Here is a 25,019-nt window from a genome sequence, read left to right as displayed (position 1 = left end):
TGATTTTGAATTTTTTGTTCGAGCGTTTTTTCGTTCATTTTAGGCGGACTTCTGTCTGCGTATTGAGCAACGTCGGTATCTCTTTCATGCTTTGTTCCAATATTTCGCAATATCTGAGTTGCACACCCTCACTTCTGTAAAACTTCATACAGTCCATCCAGTTTATTCTTTTGTCTGTGGGCAGCGTGGACCTTGCGGGCTATTTTAGCTTGGACGCTTCTTTCGGTACGTGGGATGGGTTGCGGAATGCCGGCTGACCATATGAGTCTGGTTTTATCATCTTGCATTTTTTGTTGTTGTTCATGGGCTCAAGCACTGGTGGCGCAAATAACCTTTCCGAAATCCACATTGTAACGCATTCCTGTATCAGGGCACTGTTCTTCCGTTGAATATGTTTGGCGTTGGTTTGTATCTTCGTCTAAATAAAATTTATTTATTTTGTTATATTCATGATTTTTACTATTTGATTTATTTGCTATTTTAGATGCTGGTGTTTTACAATTAATGCCAAATTATGCCTCAAAGGGTGTTATATTGGTTGTTTTTTGTTTATTTTTTCTTAATATGTGAAAAATTGCCTGTATTACATGATGTAAAATAAAATTTTCAACTAAATGTGCTTTAATACATGATGATTAACCTTTTATAGTTTGAATGAGTCGTGCAACGAGGTCTATTGCTCTATGATTTTGTGCAGGCGCATATATTGGTTCAATTTGATTTTGAGGAACACAAATGAGATCATGAGAAGAAATTGTACAAATCAATTCAAAAAAGAAGTTAAAGAATTCATAAGGTGATTACGCTGAAGAAAAGGAAGTTAAAATTGTTTACAAAGTGAATAGACAGTTTCCTGTCTAAAACATGAACAAACTGGAGGTTGAAACAATGATGAATGATTGAAATAAGGAAATTGAAATAGTTTACTACCCTTGAAAATAAAGAAAAAAGGTTTAAACTAAATGCGACAATGGATGTTTTCGGAACAAATATCCAGTCCATATGACATTTTCCCCTGTGGAGGGAAATAATGATGATTATAATAAAGAGAAAAAAGTGATATTTATTCACCGGTTAAATAGTAATAAAAAAATAATCTATTATAATTATATGAAGTTCGGCTTTCAGTACAGTCAACTCTCTTTCTATGGGAATATTTTGATTTAAATCAACTGTCCAACGTCCGTTTGGGTTTCTCGCGGATGCTGTTGCAATGAATGCCGTGTCAGGGAAAGTTAATTCGGTCTAATAACCGTCTGATTGTTGAATGTCCTTGATTATCTTCTGCGTTTGTTGATTGGTCTTTTTTCGTTGCCTTGTCATTTTTCTCTTACTTCTTCTGAATGTAGAAGTTTCCGAGACAGATGTGTCATTATTTTGTGATGTATACTTCTTTTTTGTGGGAATGGAGTTTTTTGCGGCGCGGAGATAGTAGAGTCGGTGGAGCTGCAATTGGTTGAAATGAACTAAAGTGCTCAATTTGTATGACGCCGGGTCAGTTATTGAATGCTTCATCGTGTTTTGGGTTTGAAAACATGAGAGCTCTGGCCACGTTACTTGCCATTGAAATCCAAGAACGACTCGAGGAGATCACACTTACATCGTCGGACCGTTTCTTAGAATGCATAATTTTCTTACCGCCAAGATGTTTTCTTAGGAGGTTCTTTCTATGATTTTGAATTTTTTGTTCGAGCATATTTTCGTTCATTTTAGGCAGCCTTCTGTCTGCGTATTGAGCAATGTTGGTATCTCTTTCATGTTTTGTTCCAATATTTCGCAATATCTGAGTTGCACACCCTCTTTTCTGGCTTATTTGGTTCTTCAATTTCACTCGTTGTTGGGATCACCTTGCCTACGGTACTACGAGGTGCTAAAACTTCATACAGTCCATCCAGTTTATTCTTTTGTCCGCGGGCAGCGTGGACCTTGCGGGCTATTTTAGCTTGGACGCTTCGTTCGGTACGTGGGATGGGTTGCGGAATGCCGGCTGACCATATGAGTCTGGTTTTATCATCTTGCATTTTTTTTGTTGTTCATGGGCTCAAGCACTGGTGGCGCAAATAACCTTTCCGAAATCCGCATTGTAACGCATTCCTGTATCAGGGCACTGTTCTTCCGTTGAATATATTTGGCGTTGGTTTGTATCTTCGTCTAAATAATATTTATTTATTTTGTTATATTCATGATTTTTACTATTTGAATTAATTGCTATTTTAGATACTGGTGTTTTACAATTAATGCCAAATTATGCCTCAAATGGTGTTATATTAGTTGTTTTTTGTTTATTTTTTCTTAATATGTGAAAAATTGCCTGTATTACATGATGTAAATTAAAATTTTTACCTAAAGGTGCTTTAATACATGATAATTGTCCTTTTATAGTTTGAATGAGTCTTTCAACGAGATCTATTGCTCTATGATTGTGTGCAGGCGCATATATTGGTTCAATATTTTTTTGGGAACAAAATTCTTATAATTTTTTACCTGGTAAACATCTAGCCTGATCTAGTTTAATTGTTCTTGATACCCCACAATTATATCTATTTGTTTAAAAATATTTATATATATATATATATATATATATATATATATAAATATATATGTATATATATATATATATATGAAAATTTCAATTCCTTTGGACTGAAATCGTTATTTACTATTTCTACTGTAAAATATTTGGAATAATTATCAATGCTTGTTAAGAAATAATGTTCTATTCCTTTTTCGTTAATGAAAGGACCTCCAAAATCTATTTGTAGTTTCTCATTCGGTTCGATGCAATTAGGTAATGGTGACCATTTGCTATGCAGAATCACTGGTTTTAGGTTTTTACATATATCCGTGCAGGCTTTGCACTCACTAGATTTGCTTGTATATCACGATGACTATATGAACATCATATATTCTGAGCGAGCGATAGCATTTGGAAGCTCCCCGGATGTGTTGAGTGGATGTCATCTAATACGGCGTCTTTCATTGCTTTGGGGATAGCTATCCACTCATCGAGACGCAGGTAGCCATGCTTGACACTCATGTCTCGCCATAATAAGTGTATGTAAGGAATGATGTCTTTTAATCTTTGCTCGTCGTTTCTTAGGACACAAGCTCGTACTTCCTTTAGGATAGCGTTCTTGCCCGTTAAAATGGCTAATTATTTTTTGCTGGAATTTCTTTTGATTGTCTCTGATAGACTGAAATCGTCGGCTGTGTCTAGTGCAGGAGGTTGTTGAAGGAGTTGTTTCTGTTGTGGAGGAACTGTTGGTGCCTGGTGTCGTATTTGTAGGGGAATTATCCATGAAAGTTACTCGGGGTTTGATTGGTGCTGTTTTACACGATTTTTCCTGAAGCATTTTTTAAGTAGAGGCAATTGAAATGATATCAGTGAACTTGTTTGCAAGAGGATTTTGGGCAAAAAGCGAAGTATTTTTGGATGATTGGTATTTATAGATGGAATTTTGAGTTTTGAGCCAAATTTAGAGAATTTATGGTAATTGATCGATTTGGTGTCAAATATGGGTCTTGTTGGGCTGAATGTTTCAGTTTGCTCACAACCTTTACTATCTGACTTGTTCGAAGTATTTGCAGTGAGTTTTCCAATGGAATTTGGAATATTGAATGGCTGGGTATTTAGCGCAAGTTTTGTTTTGAAAGTGAGGAGTGCATTTGCTACGCGATTGGTGTTTTAAGTTGTGTTTTTTGCGCTTATGTGAAAGTGTAAATCAAAGAAAGAATTGACGGTGAATTATTAGAATATAGCGAATGCAATGCTATTAGCTTATTCTTCATTTGGAATTTGTTGCTTTTTGATTTGGGTGTTTGCGGTGCGAATGGCTTCATTAACTTTTCTTTGGGTGAACTTTGCTTTAGAACGCTAAGTAATTTCTGTAATGCTAATGGTCCATGTTCAACAAATTGTTTGAAAGAATCTCGGAGTTTAGATTTTGTTGCCACTACAAAATGTTTATCGTATGATGAAATTTTCTTTGCTTTTTCAAAATTATTTTTAAAGATGTAGTCTACAAGACCAGTTTTTGCTCCTGGCATGTGCTCTATCGCAAAAATATAAGGAATTTGTTGATCAATGCGTCGAAAATTTGACTATTGAAAGAATTAATTGAACGATTTCCTTTAAGTATTTATAGTACGGCTCTGTGCTCTGTAATTACTGTAAAATATTTGACATAAAGGTAATATTTGAAATAGTCAATTGAGCATACAACTCCTAACAATTCCAATTCATTTACGCTAAATCGTTTTTCTGTAGGATTCAGAAAACGGGATGCAAATGCAATAGGTTTCCTCCCGTCTTAGTTGTTTTTTTCGAGTGCTGCACGAATTACAAAACGCGAAGCGTTGGGTTTTACTCTAATATCTAATTTGGGATAATTATTGTAATTTTCAGTACTATGTGCTATTTCATCTTTAAGAATACCGGAGTGTTTGGTTTGTAACTCAGTCTAAACGTATTTAGCAGACTTTTTCAATAATCGCCTGGGGGGACAAAGTTGAGCTAAATGTTGTATAAGTTTGCTAATGTAGTGTACTGATCCGGGAAATGATGTTAAACTTTTAAGTGTAGCCGGTGGTTGTATTGCTAGAACGGCTAATTTTGCATTCGAGTGGCTAAATACATGTAAGAGTAAATTTATAACCCAGCCATTCAATTTTCGTTTTAGCCAAGTGACACATTTGAATTTGTTCGGCAATTTATCTTCATTTAACTTTTTGAGACATTTGATGACGTAATTAATGTAGTCCGATTCTGATCCGGTGCAAACTATTATGGTGCCATCTAAGAAATAGTATGTGTTTTGAAGATCTATAGGTATGTAGTTCATTGCTTTCTGAAATTCAGCTGGCATGTCACTGAGGCCGTAAAATCCAGTTTTATTTCTATATGTACATGTAGAATCAACACAAATAATATTAAAGTTACAATGTTTTGCACTGTCTTTATGTAATTATAATTGACTGTATCCATATATAAGGTCTAAGAAATATGATTGGCCATTTTTTGTGCTTGTTATGTGTTTTGAAATTGAGTCTATTAACAATTTTATGTTGGCTTTTGATATTTGTTTTGATGAATTTACTTGTTGCGGACTTTGTAATATGGTGTTTGGTAATTATAGATGGAATTTTAGAGTGTTGCGCCTAATTTAGAGAAATTATGGTATATAACTGATTTGGTGTCAAATATGGGGCTTATTGGGCTGATTTGTTGAGATTGTTCACATCCTTTACTGTCTGACTTTTGTAAAGTATTTGCAGCGAAATTGTTAATGGAATTTAATATATATAATGGCAGGGTTTTTAGCGCAAATTTTTGTTTTGAATGTGATGAGGACATTTGCAACGCGATTGGCGTTTTTAAATTCGAATTATTGCGCTTATGTGAAATTGTAAATTGCGGAACAATTGTGACGTTGAAGTATTAGAATCTGGCATATGCAATGCAATTAGCTTAAACTTTAATTGCAATTTGCTGGTTTTTGATATGGGTATTTGCGGGGTGAATGGCTCGATGAATTTTGCATTGGATGGATTTTGCTTTGGAATGCTGTACAATCTCTGTAAAGCTAATGATCCATGTTCAATAAGCTGTTTGAAGGAAACTCGAAGTTTAGTATTTGTTGCCACCACAAAAGCTCTTTGTTTTATTACGCTTTGAGTCCTTCCATACTTCCATATTTTGCGATCTTAAAGCATGCCGCATTTCAAAAACAAGCGAACCTAATCTGACCAATATTGGGCTGATATGGAAATGATTTGCTGATTTAGACGTAAGCAATAGGCATCAGTAGCGTAAGGGATAAGACCAATTGTTGTTAAGAGAAAGGCAGAGGCTGGATTCCGAGTATTGGCTGAGAAAGACGCATAATTTCCTAGGAAAAAAATCAGCAAATAGTTTTTCTATTTCTTTCGTTCATGCTTTTCTTTCTTTCTTTTTCTCTCTCTCTCTCTTTCCCTCTTGTCATATCTAAGCTCCTAATTTTTGCACGTTATTGCGCTCATAGAGAGGCGAAACAGGCGATCCTAATAGCTCTAAGGTGAGTGTTATCAAAATATCTATAAGGTGCTAATCTTGGCTTGTTTCAACGCTCATAAAACAAGAAGCTTAGCGTAGTACATGCGTTCTGAGAAAAAGCCAAATTTGTCGTTTTACAAAAAATTGCGGTTAAATAGGGTAATGGACGCCAAAATTACGCGTCGGTAGCCTAAGAGGTAAGAGCTGTGGCTGTTGAACGAGGGGCATGGGGTCGAATCCGAGTTGGCATGAACAAAGACTAAGTTCTTTTAAACCTGTTCGGCTATGGTTTTGTGATGGGTTTGCTGGCTTGCTAGTTTAGTATTACTTTGTTTTGCTAATACTGGCTTTATCAAAGTTTGGAACGCAATGAAAATTTGTCAACTTAACAGCTTGCTTTTTTTGCCAGCCTTAATGTCAGCCATTCAAGTCTGGGCAGTCTTTGTGTATATAAAAATTGTCAGGGTTGCAGGACTTGTACTGACTTCCAGGGCAACAGGAAGTGCACTCCTATTCACTCAATTTAAACTTTGTCTGAATGATTTCTTTCTACAGCCTTGTTTATGCATTTATACTTTTGAGCTCATTGCCTAAATGAGAAATGATCGAAGTGACAACGGAGAGTCCTCGGAGTTCAACCAAAATTCTCGCTCACTTGACTACCTATTTGGCTAGCACCTTGTGTCGGTCATATTATATAGTCTGGAAGAGCAGAAAGTCTCCATTGACAGCACGTTTCTTAATTAACAGTCAATTATCCTTTTATTTTGAAATAAATTTATTTTTCAAATATTATCTGCATAACCTTTTGAGCATTTTTGAGTTGCCTCACGTAGCTTGCAGAAATGAGAGGGCTGAAAAAAGTTTTTCTGCCGTCGTCGTCATACGTCAATGTACCCCCTCTCTTGCCTCTTTTTTTGGAATCACGGCAGTAACTGAAACAAAATGAGTAAAAAGCAAAAAAATGTATTGACCTCGGCGTTTAGGCGGATAGTTATAGCCTTCAAAATAGAGGACGAGTTGCACAACAAAAGCCAGCTCTGATCAGACCATCTAGACCAAAAGTGTTTTGGGATCAGTCAGACTTGAGTCGCAAACGGGGGGTGCCAAACTGACTTGAGTCGCACATTGTTGTTATCAGAGTGACTTGAGGCGCGCACTGGGGGTGCCAGACCAACTTGAGTCACGCACGGGGGATGTCAGACCGATTTCGTTCTTGCATTTTTAGCTGTCGAAGTAACATTAACGGTTGCGGTCAAAACTCAAAAATTTCCAATTTTCATATCAAGTTATTAAGTTATTTTATAGCGAGTATATAGATATGCCATTTACCTGCAATACTCATCTATTAGCGACCATGGAAACGGGTCAAGTGTGATCAATGCTGCTTTTTTTATCAGATGTATTGTATTTTTTATCAGATGTATTGACCTTGAGCTAAAAACTAACGCAAATGAGAGAAAGCATTGTGATGAAGAGTAACAATACAAATTATACATATACTTTAGTGACCTTGAAGGTCATTCAACAAGCTATTGAATGACCTTCAAGGTCACTAAAGTATATGTATAAATTGTATTGTTACTCTTCATCACAATGTTTTCTCTCATTTGCGTTAGTTTTTAGCTCAAGGTCACAGTTTTTGTTACCAAAATTCGGATGACCTTGAAAAAATGCTGTACCTTTGAAGTGCTATAAGGTCTGGAGTTTAGGAACCTAAAAGAGGGTGTTGGGCATACCTTTCAGTTATGGCTCTAATCAATGGTGCTAGTCTCGATGCTCATTTCGCTCATTGACTTTGCGCGCTGACCTTGAACGGCGGTTTTTCGATTTTTGTTAAATTATACCTTGCTTTCGCCTAATAATTATATTATCAATTTCTTTTGTTGTTTCAATGCGTTATCTAAATGTCAAGAGCAGTGTTAAATTTATGCCAGGATTTGATATATGGGCGATTTCATACTTTCCATTTGAGTTATGAACAAAGTATAGCTGATATTTGAATAATACCTTATGTTTTTCCTGTTTTTAAGTCAGAAACGTTGATGTAAATTTTGTTGAACGTGCAGTTATCACGCCTTATAGTGATGCTTAAAATTTCAAGGTCCTGTCATTTCAATTGGCGTAGTGTGGTTAAATAGTATTTACTTTCTAATTTGCTATTTAAACAGATCAAATTCCTGAATGCATTACTCGCAAGTATTGCAAAGTTAAGTCGCAATTATCGTTTATTATATGACTTGAGTCGCAAACGGGGGGTGCCAAACTGACTTGAGTCGCACATTGTTGTTATCAGAGTGACTTGAGGCGCGCACTGGGGGTGCCAGACCAACTTGAGTCACGCACGGGGGATGTCAGACCGATTTCGTTCTTGCATTTTTAGCTGTCGAAGTAACATTAACGGTTGCGGTCAAAACTCAAAAATTTCCAATTTTCATATCAAGTTATTAAGTTATTTTATGGCGAGTATATAGATATGCCATTTACCTGCAATACTCATCTATTAGCGACCATGGAAACGGGTCAAGTGTGATCAATGCTGCTTTTTTTATCAGATGTATTGTAAAAATTTCACTAAATTGATTTAAAAAACTCATATTTTAGCTTGTTGAATGACCTTCAAGGTCACTAAAGTATATGTATAATTTGTATTGTTACTCTTCATTACAATGCTTTCTCTCATTTGCGTTAGTTTTTAGCTCAAGGTCACAGTTTTTGTTACCAAAATTCGGATGACCTTGAAAAAATGCTGTACCTTTGAAGTGCTCTAGGGTCTGAAATTTAGGAACCTAAAAGAGGGTGTTGGGCATACCTTTCAGTTATGGCTCTAATCAATGGTGCTAGTCTCGATGCTCATTTCGCTCATTGACTTTGCGCGCTGACCTTGAACGGCGGTTTTTCGATTTTTGTTAAATTATACCTAGCTTTCGCCTAATAATTATATGATCAATTTCTTTTGTTGTTTCAATGCGTTATCTAAATGTCAAGAGCAGTGTTAAATTTATGCCAGCATTTGATATATGGGCGATTTCATACTTTCCATTTGAGTTATGAACAAAGTATAGCTGATATTTGAATAATACATTATGTTTTTCCTGTTTTTAAGTCAGAAACGTTGATGTAAATTTTGTTGAACGTGCAGTTATCACGCCTTATTGTGATGTTTAAATTTTCAAGGTCCTATCATTTCAATTGCCGTAGTGTGGTTAAATAGTATTTACTTTCTAATTTGCTATTTAAACAGATGAAATTCCTGAATGGATTACTCGCAAGTATCGCAAAGTTAAGTCGCAATTATCGTTTATTATATGACTTGAGTCGCAAACGGGGGTGCCAAACTGACTTGAGTCGCACATTGTTGTTATCAGAGTGACTTGAGGCGCGCACTGGGGGTGCCAGACCAACTTGAGTCACGCACGGGGGATGTCAGACCGATTTCGTTCTTGCATTTTTAGCTGTCGAAGTAACATTAACGGTTGCGGTCAAAACTCAAAAATTTCCAATTTTCATATCAAGTTATTAAGTTATTTTATAGCGAGTATATAGATATGCCATTTAACTGCAATACTCATCTATTAGCGACCATGGAAACGGGTCAAGTGTGATCAATGCTGCTTTTTTTATCAGATGTATTGTAAAATTTCACTAAATTGATTTAAAAAACTCATATTTTAGCTTGTTGAATGACCTTCAAGGTCACTAAAGTATATGTATAATTTGTATTGTTACTCTTCATCACAATGCTTTCTCTCATTTGCGTTAGTTTTTAGCTCAAGGTCACATTTTTTGTTACCAAAATTCGGATGACCTTGAAAAAAAGCTGTACCTTTGAAGTGCTCTAGGGTCTGGAGTTTAGGAACCTAAAAGAGGGTGTTGGGCATACCTTTCAGTTATGGCTCTTTTCAATGGTCTAGTCTCGATGCTCATTTCGCTCATTGACTTTGCGCGCTGACCTTGAACGGCGGTTTTTCGATTTTTGTTAAATTATACCTAGCTTTCGCCTTATAATTATATGATCAATTTCTTTTGTTGTTTCAATGCGTTATCTAAATGTCAAGAGCACTGTTAAATTTATGCCAGCATTTGATATATGGGCGATTTCATACTTTCCATTTGAGTTATGAACAAAGTATAGCTGATATTTGAAAAATACATTATGTTTTTCCTGTTTTTAAGTCAGAAACCTTGATGTAAATTTTGTTGAACGTGCAGTTATCACGCCTTATTGTGATGTTTAAAATTTCAAGGTCCTATCATTTCAATTGGCCTAGTGTGGTTAAATAGTATTTACTTTCTAATTTGCTGTTTAAACAGATGAAATTCCTGAATGGATTACTCGCAAGTATCGCAAAGTTAAGTCGCAATTATCGTTTATTATATGTTTTATTACCACTTTTAAATATCATCTGGTGTACAAATTATTGTCAAAACGAACCTTCGTGTTGTTGAAGCCAAGTCGTATGATTTTCGAATTACGAAATTCAACGTACTTCTAAAAGTTTTGCAGAAATCCCAAGGAAATTACAGTCAAGAAATGTTTCTACAGCTTTTAACGAATCAGAACATGCGTAAAGATATTTCTAAATTTTCACAACTATTGTCAGCCGTAACATTAATCATCGGTATAATGTATTATTTTCAGAAAAAAAGACCTCTTTTTAAGTGTATGGTTTTTCGGTTGTTCAGTAAAAAAAAGTTTATTCCAGACAATAAAAGGTTTTCAGCTCAACAACAACAACTAAAAGAAATTAGTCTTAAGCATGGTCTTTGACGTTCATCAAGTAAAGTCGTGAAGTGCTCCTCAAAAAAACAGATCACTTGAGGGTAAAAGTTTTTCGGTGGACTGGCCTGTTGGTTCTGAGCAGATTTTCCAGACTTAGAAAAAGTTTCTGATATGACCGTACAGACCCTGGAAAGAGCTATGTTCAGACTATTCAGACCATGCCACACAGCTATCTAGACCCTAGACCACGCTGTGATCAGACTATCCAGATTTTGGGTTGAGCTCTGATCGGACTGTTCTGACCATAGATAGTGCAGCCAGATTCAGTGGAGCGGTCACAGTTACCCCCCCCCCCCCAGTGCGCGACTCTTTTTGGTCTGATCATGGCCGGCCTGTGTCGCGCACCACATCCTGGGGTGGTTCAAACAGGAACGATTAGCGTTTTTGTTGTGAAGTTCACGTCTTCGGCAATAAATAAATCACATATACTTATTTCCATCAATTGAAGACTCGCCAGCTTTGGCCGAAGTCTCAACTGTGAAATGATTAGAGTTGTGACGTGGTATTGATCCGAGTCGTAATTTTACTCGGAGCTTTCCCTTAAAAACACTGACTTTCAAACGTGGTATTAAACAACGATGACATCCATGCTGATGTTCAAACCGAAGATGAACGTACGAGAGGGCATCGTACGTTAAAAATTGCATAGTCTGGAGACATCGAAAAACGCAAAGAAGTCTAAGTCTGAATATGAACGCACTAATTCTTTTCAGCCTTGTAAAAAAATTAATATTCATCAGATGACTTATAGCAATTTTACACCTGAGTAACCACTCAAGTGTTAGCCTTCGTGGTAGAAAGCGGGAACTCACTCGAGTTGAAAACAAATAGCAAAATGTGGAATGCGAAAAGAATTGCACTCAGTCTTTTGCATTGTATTAATTAAAAACATCGTTTGTTTTAAACATTCATCTGCAGATTCTGATAACAAGTTCAGTTGTGATGGATGCTTAGAAAGTCCTCAACGTTCAATCCAATTTGGACAAACAGTATTTCATTAATGCAAGACAAACAGTATTTGTTAATCCAAAGATAACAAACAGCATTTCAAATGTAGTCAATCAGAACATAGCATCAGATTCCTGGTTCGCCACTTCCTATAAATTATCCCGATTCTGACTCGTTTTACTCCTACATAGATATTGACCTTCCAATATAATTTGCAGTCTCGCCAAATCGACCAATATTTCCCAAATTTGAGGAGCAATTATTCCTCAAATAACAGCATCACTATAGTTTGCACTATAGTTTTCTTAATTATTCCTGAAGAGAGAAGGGATCAAATGTGTCGTTTAGGTGAACAACACCAATGATGGACTGTACGAAATCTTGACAGGAAAAGAAGACCAAGCCATGGATCGGGGAATCGTGGAAAAATGGGATAACAACACAAACTTACCATTTTGGTACAAAGACACTTGCAACATGATCAATGGAACTGACGGATCTCTATTCCCAGTTGAAGTCTCTGAATACGAGAGACTTTACATGTTTAACTCCAAGATGTGCAGAAGTATCTTCCTAGAAGCTGGGAAGCACGAACTCTTAGACGGAGTTGAGACAACCAAGTTTACAGTTCCACCAGAAGTTTTTGAGGTGGATTTTGAAGATAATGTCGGATTCTGTCGTGACGCAGAAGCAAAAAACTGTATTGGAAATGGCCTGCTAGATGTTTCTAGTTGCTACGGTTAGTATAATTTGAGCTCGACCGATTTATCAAATGCAAGCTTCAATTCGAAACTACAAAAAAATATTTTGAAGGCTCCACTTTAACAATATTAACATCTGCAAAAAATCCTTGTTTTCACTTTTTCGTTTCGAATCGTATATTGTCTGATCATTTTTTAACTCGGTGCCTTTTGCCGCCAAACTTCGGATTTTGGCGTGTAACTTTGTGCTCACACCCGGGATGATCCTTCTTAGATACCATATCAAAGACCATGTATGGTTCCATCCAAGACAAGGCAAAATTTCTTGTATGATCTCTCTGTGGTCTCTAAGAAGCCATATATGATCTTTGGATATGTTTTCTAAGCTTTTGCATATAAAAGGTAGTTTCAGCAGAGCAGCACGTTTTTGATGATTTTCTCACAGATCGAATTTTTTATGATCTTGGATATGGTATCTAAGAAATTATTATGGTCCTCGATAAGGTATCTAAGACACCATATATGATCTTGGGAATAGTTTCTAAGATTCAGTCGAAAAATTTGAAAACTACAACTTAATGAATGCTTTTCACCCCATTATCACAAATGGTAAATTGTATGATCTTTCATGGTATTTTTAAGGGTATGGTATTTTTTCTCTGTCAAATTAAATGAAGTTCCTTCAACCATAAAAAACGGATGATCAATTCTTATATTTATGGTCTTTTATAGGCCATAGAAATTTATGGTCTTAGATATGTATTCTAAGTCCCCATTAAAAGGTTTTTTATTTACTTAAAACAAAATCAAATTTTGTCACTTTATGCTTAATATGGGATCCAAAATACGTCATTTGAGACCTTGTTGTGTTTTTGTATGGTCTTTGATATGGTATCTAATATACCATACGCACCATACATGATTTTGATATGGTATCTGAGATGAATTTATGATGGTTAGCCCGGGAAAATGACATTTTGCCTTTGTCGTAAATAAAAAGCTCTCACAATAAATCGGCGAGAAAACATACGTAATTGTGAGTTGCGGCTTCTAAAAAGATCCCGTACCGTAACGATTCCCGTTGAACTATTAATGCAATTCTGAATTAAAAGTCATGTCACTCTGAATCATTCACGTTGAAAAAAATTAGCGTGTTTCCCAAAAAAGGTAATAGTAAATGTAGGTTCTGGCAGGAAATGCAGGTTCTCATCGGAGACGCTAAGAACAACCAAGAGAGCTGCCCACATCTGGCAGTTCTAGAATTCGCTTTGACGCCATCTAATTGAGAGAGTACATTGCAACAGATGAAAAATGCTCACCGTTCGCCGTTTTGTTGTCCGTGGGTTCAGATTGAAGCGGTTGTGGTTAGTTAAAACGAGCTTCCAAATCAATACTGATTAAGATTGCCAACTAGCTTGTCAAGCTAGGCATTTGTACCACATGAAACTTTACAACAAGTACAATTATGGTGACCTAATATCAGCAGTGTATCTTTGTTAGCATGAAAAAATTAAAAACGATCATTGATAATGGCCAAGATACGATATCGATGTCCTGTTGGTTGATGAAAAAACTGACCTTCAAAAAAAAATAAATTTGTTAGTCATGCGTAATTCAAACTTTCAGCGATGCGACTCCTTTACCTCATTAAGTAAAGAGAAAATTATGCAAAAATGATCCACGAAGAAACTGAAAAAGGCGCTATGTGATTTCATGTATTTGTAGGTAGCTCGTCAAACAGAGTTAGATATTATAAAATTGGTTAATAACCACAACATCAACTTATGGCGCTGAATCATTTAGTTGGAAAAATAAGGAGCCAAACAACGAACAAGCGCCACTGACATCAAGGGTACATCGATCAATGAATCTATACTCAGTAACTCCAAAGCTTAATCCAAGTTCAACAAACAGTTCCTTCAAACATAAATTTGTTTTGTCCGCAATTTATTAAGGTATGTTCCTCCAGTTTGGCATCCCTGCTCAAAAACTAAAATCGTTGCATAATTTGTGCGATAAAACTCAAAAACAATTGTTCTGACGTATCAGTACTGTGATCAAAATTTAGGGAGCCGAAACTTTACCAAAAATTAGTACCAGCTAAAGCTATAGTAGAAAACTTCTACATTGTCAATTACTTAGCTTCTTTAGAGTTTTAAAAAAAACGTTCTTAATAATTTCAAGGAATTGATGTATATCTTTTGTTTTGGTGGTTTGAACCCCATTTTTTGTCAATGTACCAGATCCTTGGGTTCATGCGGATGTTTTGTCACCTTAATCTATCGATCCAAAGATAAATGGAGTTGATATAAAATAAAATTCTGAAATTTTGACTCTGAATCAAGGTACTTCAAGCACGATCAAAAATACCTTAGCACCGCTTTTGGAACTGAGCTTAGTATCTAACATACTCAACGCAATTTGACTGCTATCTCCATTTACTATTTGTAACGGCTGCTCTCCTTGTGTTTCACAAAGAAATTTTCACACTGCCCAGTTCGTTCTGAGTGGTTACAAAATCTGTCCGGATACTTCGTTTATGCAGTTTGCTTTTGTAACTGTATATCCGTTCTGCTGTACTTACCGTTGCATTAACTATTCAGTTCGTAATTATTGGCTAATCTTAGTTTTTTCAACTATCAATTTGAACTGGATAGCTACAGATCACACAATACGGGATCTCTTTATGAGAAAAAACAAATCGAAGACAGAGATATATGTCTAAGACCTGTTTGTGCGAAAATATTTAAATTTAAACTTAAGTTGCCTTTTGCTGTTTGTACTCACAAGTTGAGAATACCAGAAGTTGGGGTTGTAACAGTTGAATTTCAGCTCCAATCATTCGCACATACAAGACACAGTAACAGAATTTACTGCTCAAGAATAATATTTTGAATACAAGACACAGTAACAATTTACTGCTCAGGAATATTTCCAGTTCAAGACACAGTAACACGTTATTTACTGCTCAAGACAATTTGTTTTTGCAATATTTTGCTGAGTTATACTTTAAGCCGTTTTCTGCGGCTGCTACGTTGAGTTCTGTGTGTTGCTTTTTGTTATTTCCCCCTTTTCTCTTTTTTCTAACGTGACAAACTTTAACTAGAACTAGAACTATAACTATAACTATTAAATGACTAGGACAACAGAAAGTGCTTTGTTTCTATTTTCCCGCCTACGCAAGCTTAGCGAGCTCAGTTCCAACACTATTTGTGTTCAATAAAAACTGGAGGATGATTGGCGTTTAATTGAAAAGCAATTGCTATCGGATTACTATGAGACACTGCTAAAAAACTCTTTTTTCCGCCCAACCCTTCAAGACCTGCAACTACGCATGATTCGTTATAGTTTGCATGAAATTTTACTGTCTTTTCGATTTTCAGAACCCAGGTTGTAAAAGCAATTCAGCTAAAGCGAGTGTGAGTTTTAATTTGTTATACCCACGTTGCACTTTTGAAGTTGATGACTGTTCAAAAATTATAATAATTTAATAATAATTTAATTTCCTCAATGCTAAATAAATAACAATTTTTTTTATAAATCAATGAATTAAAAAGAACCAAGGTGGACGGTAAATAGGCAAGTTCATGCTTTTTTGGTACCGCCCGAAATAGGAAAGCAATCTGCTTCAATTGCCGTTCGGTAGAAGAAAGTTGTCTGTGGAGCTCATACAACGACTGTTTGCGTGGCTTTTATGTGGATAGGTAGCTTGACTTCAGCACAGGGGTTTTACACTATTGCAGAGTACCCAATAATTATTGTAGACCGCGTAGTTAAGATCATGGAAAAGCTAGTCTTGGTCAGTAAAACAACGTTACATAAAGTGACAGCCAGGCTGACTTCATAACCGTGTTTTGTCCACTGCGTTTTTGCACTCAAGAAAAGTATAGTCCAAGGGTTTTAAGAAGAATCAAAGTGAAATGAACCATTGCTTGCAACCTCCGTTAACGGGTCCAATATAGAATCTCTCCACCACCAAAATGTTTTGCTGTTTTTCTGATCAAAAATTGCTCCTCATAGCGGTTTTTTGCGCATAGCGTTTGTCATTTTCAGTATATATACCTTTGGAGTTTTTTTGTTGAAGGATTTCATTTGAAACAGTTCCGCCCAAGGGAAGAAATGGGTTTCTTCGGTCTTCCAAATATCAGACCACAAGGACTGACCTGGTTAGACTAATCAACTGGCTTGTGGAATTTGGCTCTGACGCTAACCCTTCATTCTCTCAAGAGACATTTTATATAATTGATAATATTTTTCTTCCGCTGGTCTACGTCAAAGATCGCCATCCAAGTATCGGTTGTCGCGGGTCAATTATTCGCTAAAACTATGCTGTCTTTTAATGAAGTCTATCACTGCGTTCATCAAAATACAACCGCATTAACTGCGCGATATTCCACGTTCCATCATTCCTGTAATCGCTTAAACTCGGTAGAGAGGCTGTCATACCAGTCCCTTCCTCTCACGAACACCATACAGAAAAATTTGACCCCAACGATTGGAATTATCTTCCTCACTTGTTTAACAACTGCGTTCCGTCAAATTTGATACCAATTTTCATTTACGTCTTATGACGCATTGTTAAAAATTATCATAACAAACTACATCATCAAAACTAAAAAATGTGATTAGGAGGTATTCCATGAACAGAATTTACGTTTTGTGATGTTATGACCAGTTGCCAAAATTCTTGGGATCGACCCCCCTTCTCCTACCCACACAACCCACATTGGGGTATCTACTTGTCTGATTATGATGAGGTATTTACATATTTGTATTTGTTTTCAGATCATATATTGGGAGAGGATTCTGGACTGTTATGGAATTTAAGTGTGGTCCTTTCTAATCCCGAATTCCTTTATTGTGACCCCAAGACAATTGACTCAATCATCGGATTCGAACCAAACCCCGAACAACATGAAACGTATATCAATATAGAAACAGTTAGTCGCAATTAAAATATCAGTTTTTATCATTGTTCCGACCCCCACTTTAGTGGGGAAGGAGGAACTATATACTCAACTGGTTTTTTTTTGTTCAGTCAACTTTGGTCGATCGATATATTCATCGCAGAGAATTGTGAGTGGTATCACTGAAAAGCCCGTCCAACGTAAAATACGGAGTTGAAAAGATTATTTTGATTTTCTTTTTTACAGGGAGTCATCGAGGTTTAAATTTTTTGAACATTCCACTGTTTTTGTTCACAATTTCAGTAATTTTTTGCTAAAATTTGGCATAATTTCGCTGATATAATTCAAACTAAGTTAACATTTTGAACGGCAGAGTGTTGTTTTTTCCGATGAGCGTTGCTGAATTGATTGATTGAAATTTTTTTGGCTAAAACTTTTGGTAAAATTTTCAAATTTTAAACTTTTTTCATCAAAAATGGCACAAAATATAGTTTTTTGGTCCACTTTGATATATTTTGCCGGACTTAGTGACCTAGAAACCATAAAACAGACGCCCTAATCTCAAAAAGAGCGCTAATTTCAATTAGTTGCAGTATGAAAGTCTTCTGGAAATAAAACTTTGCCGTTTGTTGCAGATTTAACTGGATAAATATACAAAATGCATCGTTCTTTTTTTTGAAGAATTCCACGCAACAATCGTTCTATTTCGCAAACACTTGGAACACTTGGTCGGTTTGCTGGGCGCGTGACAAAATCAGGGAGAAGTTCGACAATATCATGGATTCTTGGAATTAGAGACTTTTTTGGTTTTTATTTTGATGCTGCCTTTTTTTCAAAATAATTTGCTTTTGTTTTTTTTTAAAGTTAATTACTGAAAAAATTTTTTATTCACGGCTCCGTTAAAGACAGCTCCAATTTACATAAATTTGAGGCCGAATGTAGATACAGCTTGTTTTCAGAGAACCAAAGGGTATTTATGGATTTGAGAAAGTTTTTTAGTAAAATTTACCTGAATTCTTGTCTTTTGAGTTCAATTGTTATTCTTTTGGCAGCCTGGTTTTTAAGTTTAGCCCCTCTAAGATCTAAATTTTTTCCTCAAGAGGTGCAGCCAACCTTTTCTATTCATTCGGTTGTTACCTAATATCTCTCATGTTATTGAATGTATTTGTCTTAAGGAAATTGTTCTGGTTTTGTCATTTTTTAAAATTTTTTTAGTCAACATTTTGCTTATTCTCAGTAAGTACAGGTCAATTTTTCCTTCATATAGAAAACAAACTAACTTTTTGGCCGATTGTTTTAACAGAATGTTTTCTTGCTTTTGGCACTACGAGTTTTAATACAAAATTTTCTGATTCTTGTTCATAATTTCACATTTTTGCTGTTGTTTTTGTTTCTTTTGTAAATTGTAACATTATTTAACAATCTAACTGAAAAAAACTTTCAACATTTGAAACTGAACATATTTTTTGTTTTCATTATATATGGTTTGAAGGGCTGCGACACCGTTCTCTTGCAGAAATTGTTGGAAGTTTTTATTTTTGCCCTTTTTTTATTGTTAATTTTTTCGAAGATAACAACTAATGCCAAATAATGTGAAATTAAAGATCTCAGTGGCCAACTATAGATACACAAATGACTTTAATAACTGATATCGGTAAATAGCTAAAGTTTGTTTTGACTTTCGAATTAAATTTCTAAAAAAAGTGTAATAGTATTCTTCAACTTGTTGTATCGTTTTTGTAAACTAGCCTCAATTTTTAAAGCTCATTTTAATGTTTTCTTGAATCAAATAATAATTTTTCTGTTGTTTAAACGTTTTAAATGATGTCTTCAGGGCTTAGACAATTTGTTTCAGAAGAATTTTGTGAAATTTAGATACTTTTCAGTTTTTGAGGTTCTTTTTGTTGTCAACCCTTTGCAATTATCAACAAATTCAACCAAACACTCTGAAATTTTCTAATGTTACACACGCAAAATATCGTGAACAAATACCCGACTTACCACATATGGTGTACACAAAAATCATTCACTCATGATTTCACACAATTCTTTTAGGTTTAACCATAGTTTTCCCCTAGATGAGAACCAGACAAACAATTATCTAAAATTTTTGCCTTGTCGTCATCTTGGCGACTTGTCAATTAATGCCACGTGCAACACCATTTTATTTTATATAAAATTTTTCCACTGATACGACCCAAAAATAGTGGCAGATTACATGGTTTATCGCGCGATTAAGTTGTGTAAATTTCTAATGTTTCTCGCAAAACGGTCCCTTTATGGTGTTTCTCTCTTTAGGACGAGATTTAGACGATGCATTTCAATATTTTTTTACGATTCAAGTGACAAAACTGAATAAAACTGTCGTATGCCAATTGAGTAGCTTAGAATTGAGGCGATTCGGTTTGTCAATTACGCTAACTGGTCTATGCTTAAGTGCGGGAATCGCGAGGCGAATGCGTTTTTTAGATTAGTGGGTGATGTTGCAACTCGATTTTCTATTATTTCAAGTGTTGAACTTCAAAAGGAAGATTAAATTGATAACTGAGTTGAAAAAAAACTAACGTACTGACAGAACAAAAATAATAATAAAGATGAAATTCGAGCCAATATAAAAAACATAGCAGGAAAAGGCCTGACATACAATTCAAAAAATTTTTAATGACTAAACAAAAACCTAGACCTAGAACGGACTGTGAGTGAATTGGGAAAACAATTTCTAAAAAAGAAAATCAGATTAAAAAAAACAATATTGATGTCAAAATGCCGCTTGTGAGCAAAAAAACCAGTAGCGAGAAATAGAAATTTGGTTCAAACAAAAAACTAGGCGTAAAAAAAACTATGAACGAATTGAAAAACCATTTAGAAAAAAATGCGATCCAAAAAATCGAAAAAACTGTAAAAATCGTAGTGAAATTGACGCATGTGGACAAAAACCAATAGCGAGAAAGTAAATTTTTGTTCAAACACCTTTTTCTCACTCTGCTTCAAAATTAGAGCGAAAAAAATCACGCAGCAAAGCCACTCGCGTTTTCGCTCCACTTCTTGTGTCGGCGTGACCAAAATCACTACTCCAATTTGACTTCAAAAATCTTGAAAATGTGTGAACAGATCTTAAAGAAACATAGCAGGACAACTGACGTACAATTCAAAGACTTTTCATTGACTAAGCAAACGACTAGACCTATTAGGGACTATGAGTGAAATGCGAAAACCATTTCTAAAAATCGAAAAAATTATATCAAAATTTTTAAAAAGTCAAAGTTCAAATGCAGCATGTGAACCAAAAACCAATAGCGAAATAGTGAAAATTATAAACAAAAAACTAAGCCCAGAATGAACTAAGAAAGGTTTGGGAAAATCATTAAGAAAAAAATCCGATCTAAAAAATCGAAAACCTTTTAAAGTCGAAGCCGAAATGCGCACGTGAACAAAAAGTCACTAGCGAAAGCAAGTTTTAGTTCAAACACCATTTCCTCACAATACTTTAAAATTAGAATTAAATAAATTACGCCACAAAACCAGTCACTTTTTTCGCTCCACTTGGGTTGGCTTGACCAAAATCACTACTCCAATTTAACTTCAAAAATCTTGAAATTGAGTGAACAGATCTTAAAGACTAAGTCGGAAGAACTCCGGAAGCAACTCGCAGCATCAAAACTTCACAAAGAAAGCGTAATCGCTGCTAAAGCCATTAGTTTTTGTAATCATTAACTCAATACCTTCCCAGGTCTGATCTAAACGTGGGGTAAAATTACACCTCCGTCACCAAGAGAATCAAAATGCAACAAAATTTTGTGATATTGAAAACGTTTAATAAGGTTAAAAAAATCCAAAATAATTATCATGGTCAAAATACTGATAGATTGAAAAACCTGACCAGCATATCAATTTTTCTGAAATAATTCATGATTTTAATGTCAAAAAGATTGCGAAATCGAGCGGCAGATTATAATCTTAGAAACTAAGTTAAATTATTCAAAAAATGCTGAAGTTGAAGAACCTTAAAACCACTACAATCAGATTTCTAGTTACTGCAGTTAAGACAAAACACAACAAATATTCTTTCTTGAAGTATATATATTGTAGACAACATGATTTCATAAAAACTCAAAAAATAAATTATTTATAGAAATGACATAATCAACAGTATAATAATCGAAGGCAAAAATAGTTTAAAAACAATACCAAGACCCCAAGAAAAATGCAATAAAATTTAAAAGGCTAATTTTAGAAAAAAATTCCTTGCAAATTCTCGGTACTGCTTCATGTTCATTGAAATCAAATGCAAACCTAAGAATTGACGAAAGTCTAAGAAAAATCTGAAATGATTGAATTTTCAAACAACTAAAAAAAATAAATACAACGCATGTAAAATTCTGTGCCAGGAAAAAGCAAGAATTACACAAAATTAGAATGAGAAGAATATTGACACAATTCATGGAACACCGTAACAGAATAATGATTTCTTGATTTTTGAAGTTAAAAATCAAATTGAAAAAATCAAAGAAATCGAATACGTTTTCCTGTTCAGCATTCGAGACAAAGAAAAAACAACGAGCCATCTGAGACAAAAATTGATCCTCGATAACAAAAAACCAAAACAGATTTCAAACCTACGAAACATTGAAATATTTTGTATAAAAATGGTCAAAAAATTTTTAAGACTGAATTCATGAAAATAATTTTAATTGTTTTTCAAAAGCTTCACATCAAAAATGAGTGAACTTTCATTGAGACGAAAGCAAAATCCCTCATATTGCACAAAAACACTATTTCTAGCAATCAAAACCAAAATACAAACACAAAACAGACCTAAATTGAAAAAGCAGAGCCAAGATCGGATTAGCTTAAGTACAATATTATAAAACAATATTAAATCGAGGTAGAAAGAGGCGTTGAGTATATGAATCATCAAAAGCAGAGTGTCCATATTTAAGGATTTTTGTCAAAAAGACGGCTGAAAGATCCATAAATGAAGAAATTTAGAGAAAAAAGCCCAAAATTAACTAAAAAATCAAGAGTATGTGGCAATTTTGAACTTGAATTCCATTTTCAGGCCCTTCAAAATACAGTGGGATCAATTTCCGAGGTTTACATTGCCTTGCAATAGAGCATCGAAAAAGATTTATTTCACCAAAAAACCAAATTATGAGCAAAAAAACTGGGTCACTTAGACGAAAAAACGGTTATCTATTTGTGCCATTCAGTCAAAAACTACTTTTTGAAGTCTAAACTTCATTCAAGAAACGCAACACATGATCAAAAAACGTCTCTCGCTCAGATAAAGTTAGTTCACATGGCAATGTTACTCACTTTTGCTTTTAGGTTAAAACAGCGTCTGAACGAATAGTACTTCCAGTAAAAGAAAAAAACTTAGGAAAACCAATGCTCCTCTTCGAGTCCTGAAAAAAGACAGCACCCCAATACAATTCAAATTCTTTGACTAGTAAAAAACAAGAGATCTAATTAGATATGCACGCAAAGCAATTTGAACATAAAAGAAGTACTGAATACAACGGCGTCAAGTCGCTGAAGACATGCGACAGGTGAACATAAAAAATATTTAGGGCGTAATATTACATTATTTTTATGTATATGTGATAGTATATGTGATGGTAATATAAACATCAATTGGCACTGGTTGGACCTGCATTTACTGTAAAACTTTTGATTTCATTTTGTCGCTGTTCAAATCTGATGCTATTTCCGCCTCATGAACAGTGCTAAAAATTTGGTACGTTCGTTTTTTAAGAAGATTTGCAATTTGCTAATTGATGCAACACTAGTCTAATTTCATGTTCCGACGTTTGAGATGGATAAAACCATTGTTTTTCCGCGATTGAGCGCATACTTTCCACTATTGCCTTTTTCTTCGCAGCCGTCCGGACGGTAACTTAACCTGCTGGTGCGACGAGTTTTTTGATAAATGTTCTCGTTCTATTTATTTTTATGTTTTTCTGTGGATGGAAATGACTAGTGACTAGTGCCCAGGAAACAACAGATCCGTCTGATTCGTTGGTTTCGCCTTCTTTTGCTGCCACGGTTACTTCTGTGACTAACATTCACTTCTGTCATATTGGAGTTGTATATGAAAGGGCAGGATTAACCGCCATTCTGACTTGCAACGCCCGGGAAACTTTTGAGTTATTTGACGAGATACAGCTTACGACGTCATTTGGGACGCGATGTTTATCTTTTTCCCTCCTGATTTGCAAGGCATGTCTGTGGCATGCGTAGCTTTTTTTCTGTCGTTTGCACAGTACAAGTTTTTGGTCTTTTACTACAAATATGGCAAGCGTTATGTCATTTTCAGCGTCTGTTCCAACTTTGGCGAAACGTGATTGGTGCTTGATTATGAAATCGTTTTTCCTTTAGAGTGTTGAGCCCGGGGCTGAAACCTCATATTGTCATTAAGTATCCTCATTTGATAGTTAGTTGGCCGGAATTTTTCACTGTTCGGGGCTCGGGAAATCCCACAATATCTTGTGGATCGTTCCTTTGTCTGTCGTTTGCTTTTCAGATTCCGTTTGCTTGATTTCTTTAAGGGTTCTCATCACTGCGGCCGCGCACTTATCCCATTCCTCGTCACTGGAGTTCAAGTGTGCGCCCCATTAAAAAGTTTATGATTAGTCGGATTCAATAAATCTGATTTGGTACCGACATTACTGAGTGGCGTATAGGCTTTTGTGCCAGAGTGTGCTTCAAATGGCGACAGTTTCACTAATTTTTGCTGCAATTTCTGAAGTTGTAGATAAATTATAGTTTAGGGACGCTTCAAAAATTATTTTCTTTTTTTTTCAGCTTTTCTGATGCATGCTAATATTCTTTTTATTATTTGGACTAGCCTTTCAACTAAGCTGGCAGCTCTGTTGTTGTTTGGTGCTACAAATAGGTCTACACTATAACGTTTGCGAAATGCTGTTGTTTGCATTTCGATCTGACTTCCAGATTATTCGTGTTATAGTACGATGTGTGCAATTCATTAGAATATATTTTCGAGCATAATTGTTCCGACCCCTCTTGAGGAACTATATACTCAACTGGTTTTTTTTTGTTCAGTCAATTTTGGCCGATCGAAATATTCATCGTAGAGAGTCGAGACTGGTATCATTAGAAAGCTTGTCCAGCGTAGAATATGGAATTAAAAAGATTTTTTTGATTTTCGTTTTTGACAGGGAGATATCGAGGTTTAAACTTTCGAGAAAATAGAGTGAATTCCGTTGACTTCGTGCACCTTTTTCGGAAATTTTTACTAAAATTTCGCCAATTTTGATAAAATTTGTCTAAATTTTTCATGAAAATGTTGTTGATATTACATTTAAAGACAAAATACATTGTCGGCTATTTCCATTGAATTTTTTTTGTCACAAATTCCGGCTAAAAATTTCACAAAATTCAGATTTTTTCATCAAAAACAGCACGAAATAAGTTTCTTTAGTCCACTCTGATTAAATTTGCAGGAAGTGCACACCCAAACACCACTAACACAATCTTTGTAGACTGAAAAGGGGGCAAATTTCACTTCAATTTCCGTTGAGAGTGCTCTGTAAATAAAAGTTTTTTGCCTTTTTTTGCTAACTTTATTCTTTGATTATCAAAAACGCAGCATTTACTTTTGATTTTATAACAAACAAAATATCTATATC

General features: G+C 35.2%; 1 protein-coding gene across 1 annotated transcript in view; it reads left to right on the top strand.

Annotated features, from left to right (window-relative positions):
- Positions 1 to 25,019, top strand: part of LOC142349138 (lysosome membrane protein 2-like) — an 84,725-nt gene that overhangs the window by 5,036 nt on the left and 54,670 nt on the right. Inside the window, exons 3-4 of the mRNA XM_075400553.1 lie at positions 12,111 to 12,501; positions 17,249 to 17,403. Coding sequence (XP_075256668.1) covers positions 12,111 to 12,501; positions 17,249 to 17,403 — 546 coding nt within the window. The remainder of the gene's footprint in view (positions 1 to 12,110; positions 12,502 to 17,248; positions 17,404 to 25,019) is intronic.

Source organism: Convolutriloba macropyga, chromosome 11, assembly GCF_964194025.1.
Source record: "Convolutriloba macropyga chromosome 11, txConMacr16.3, whole genome shotgun sequence".
Taxonomy (NCBI): Eukaryota; Metazoa; Xenacoelomorpha; order Acoela; family Convolutidae; genus Convolutriloba; species Convolutriloba macropyga.
Note: the sequence above shows the minus strand (reverse complement) of the source record. Positions and strands in the feature narration are given on the sequence as shown.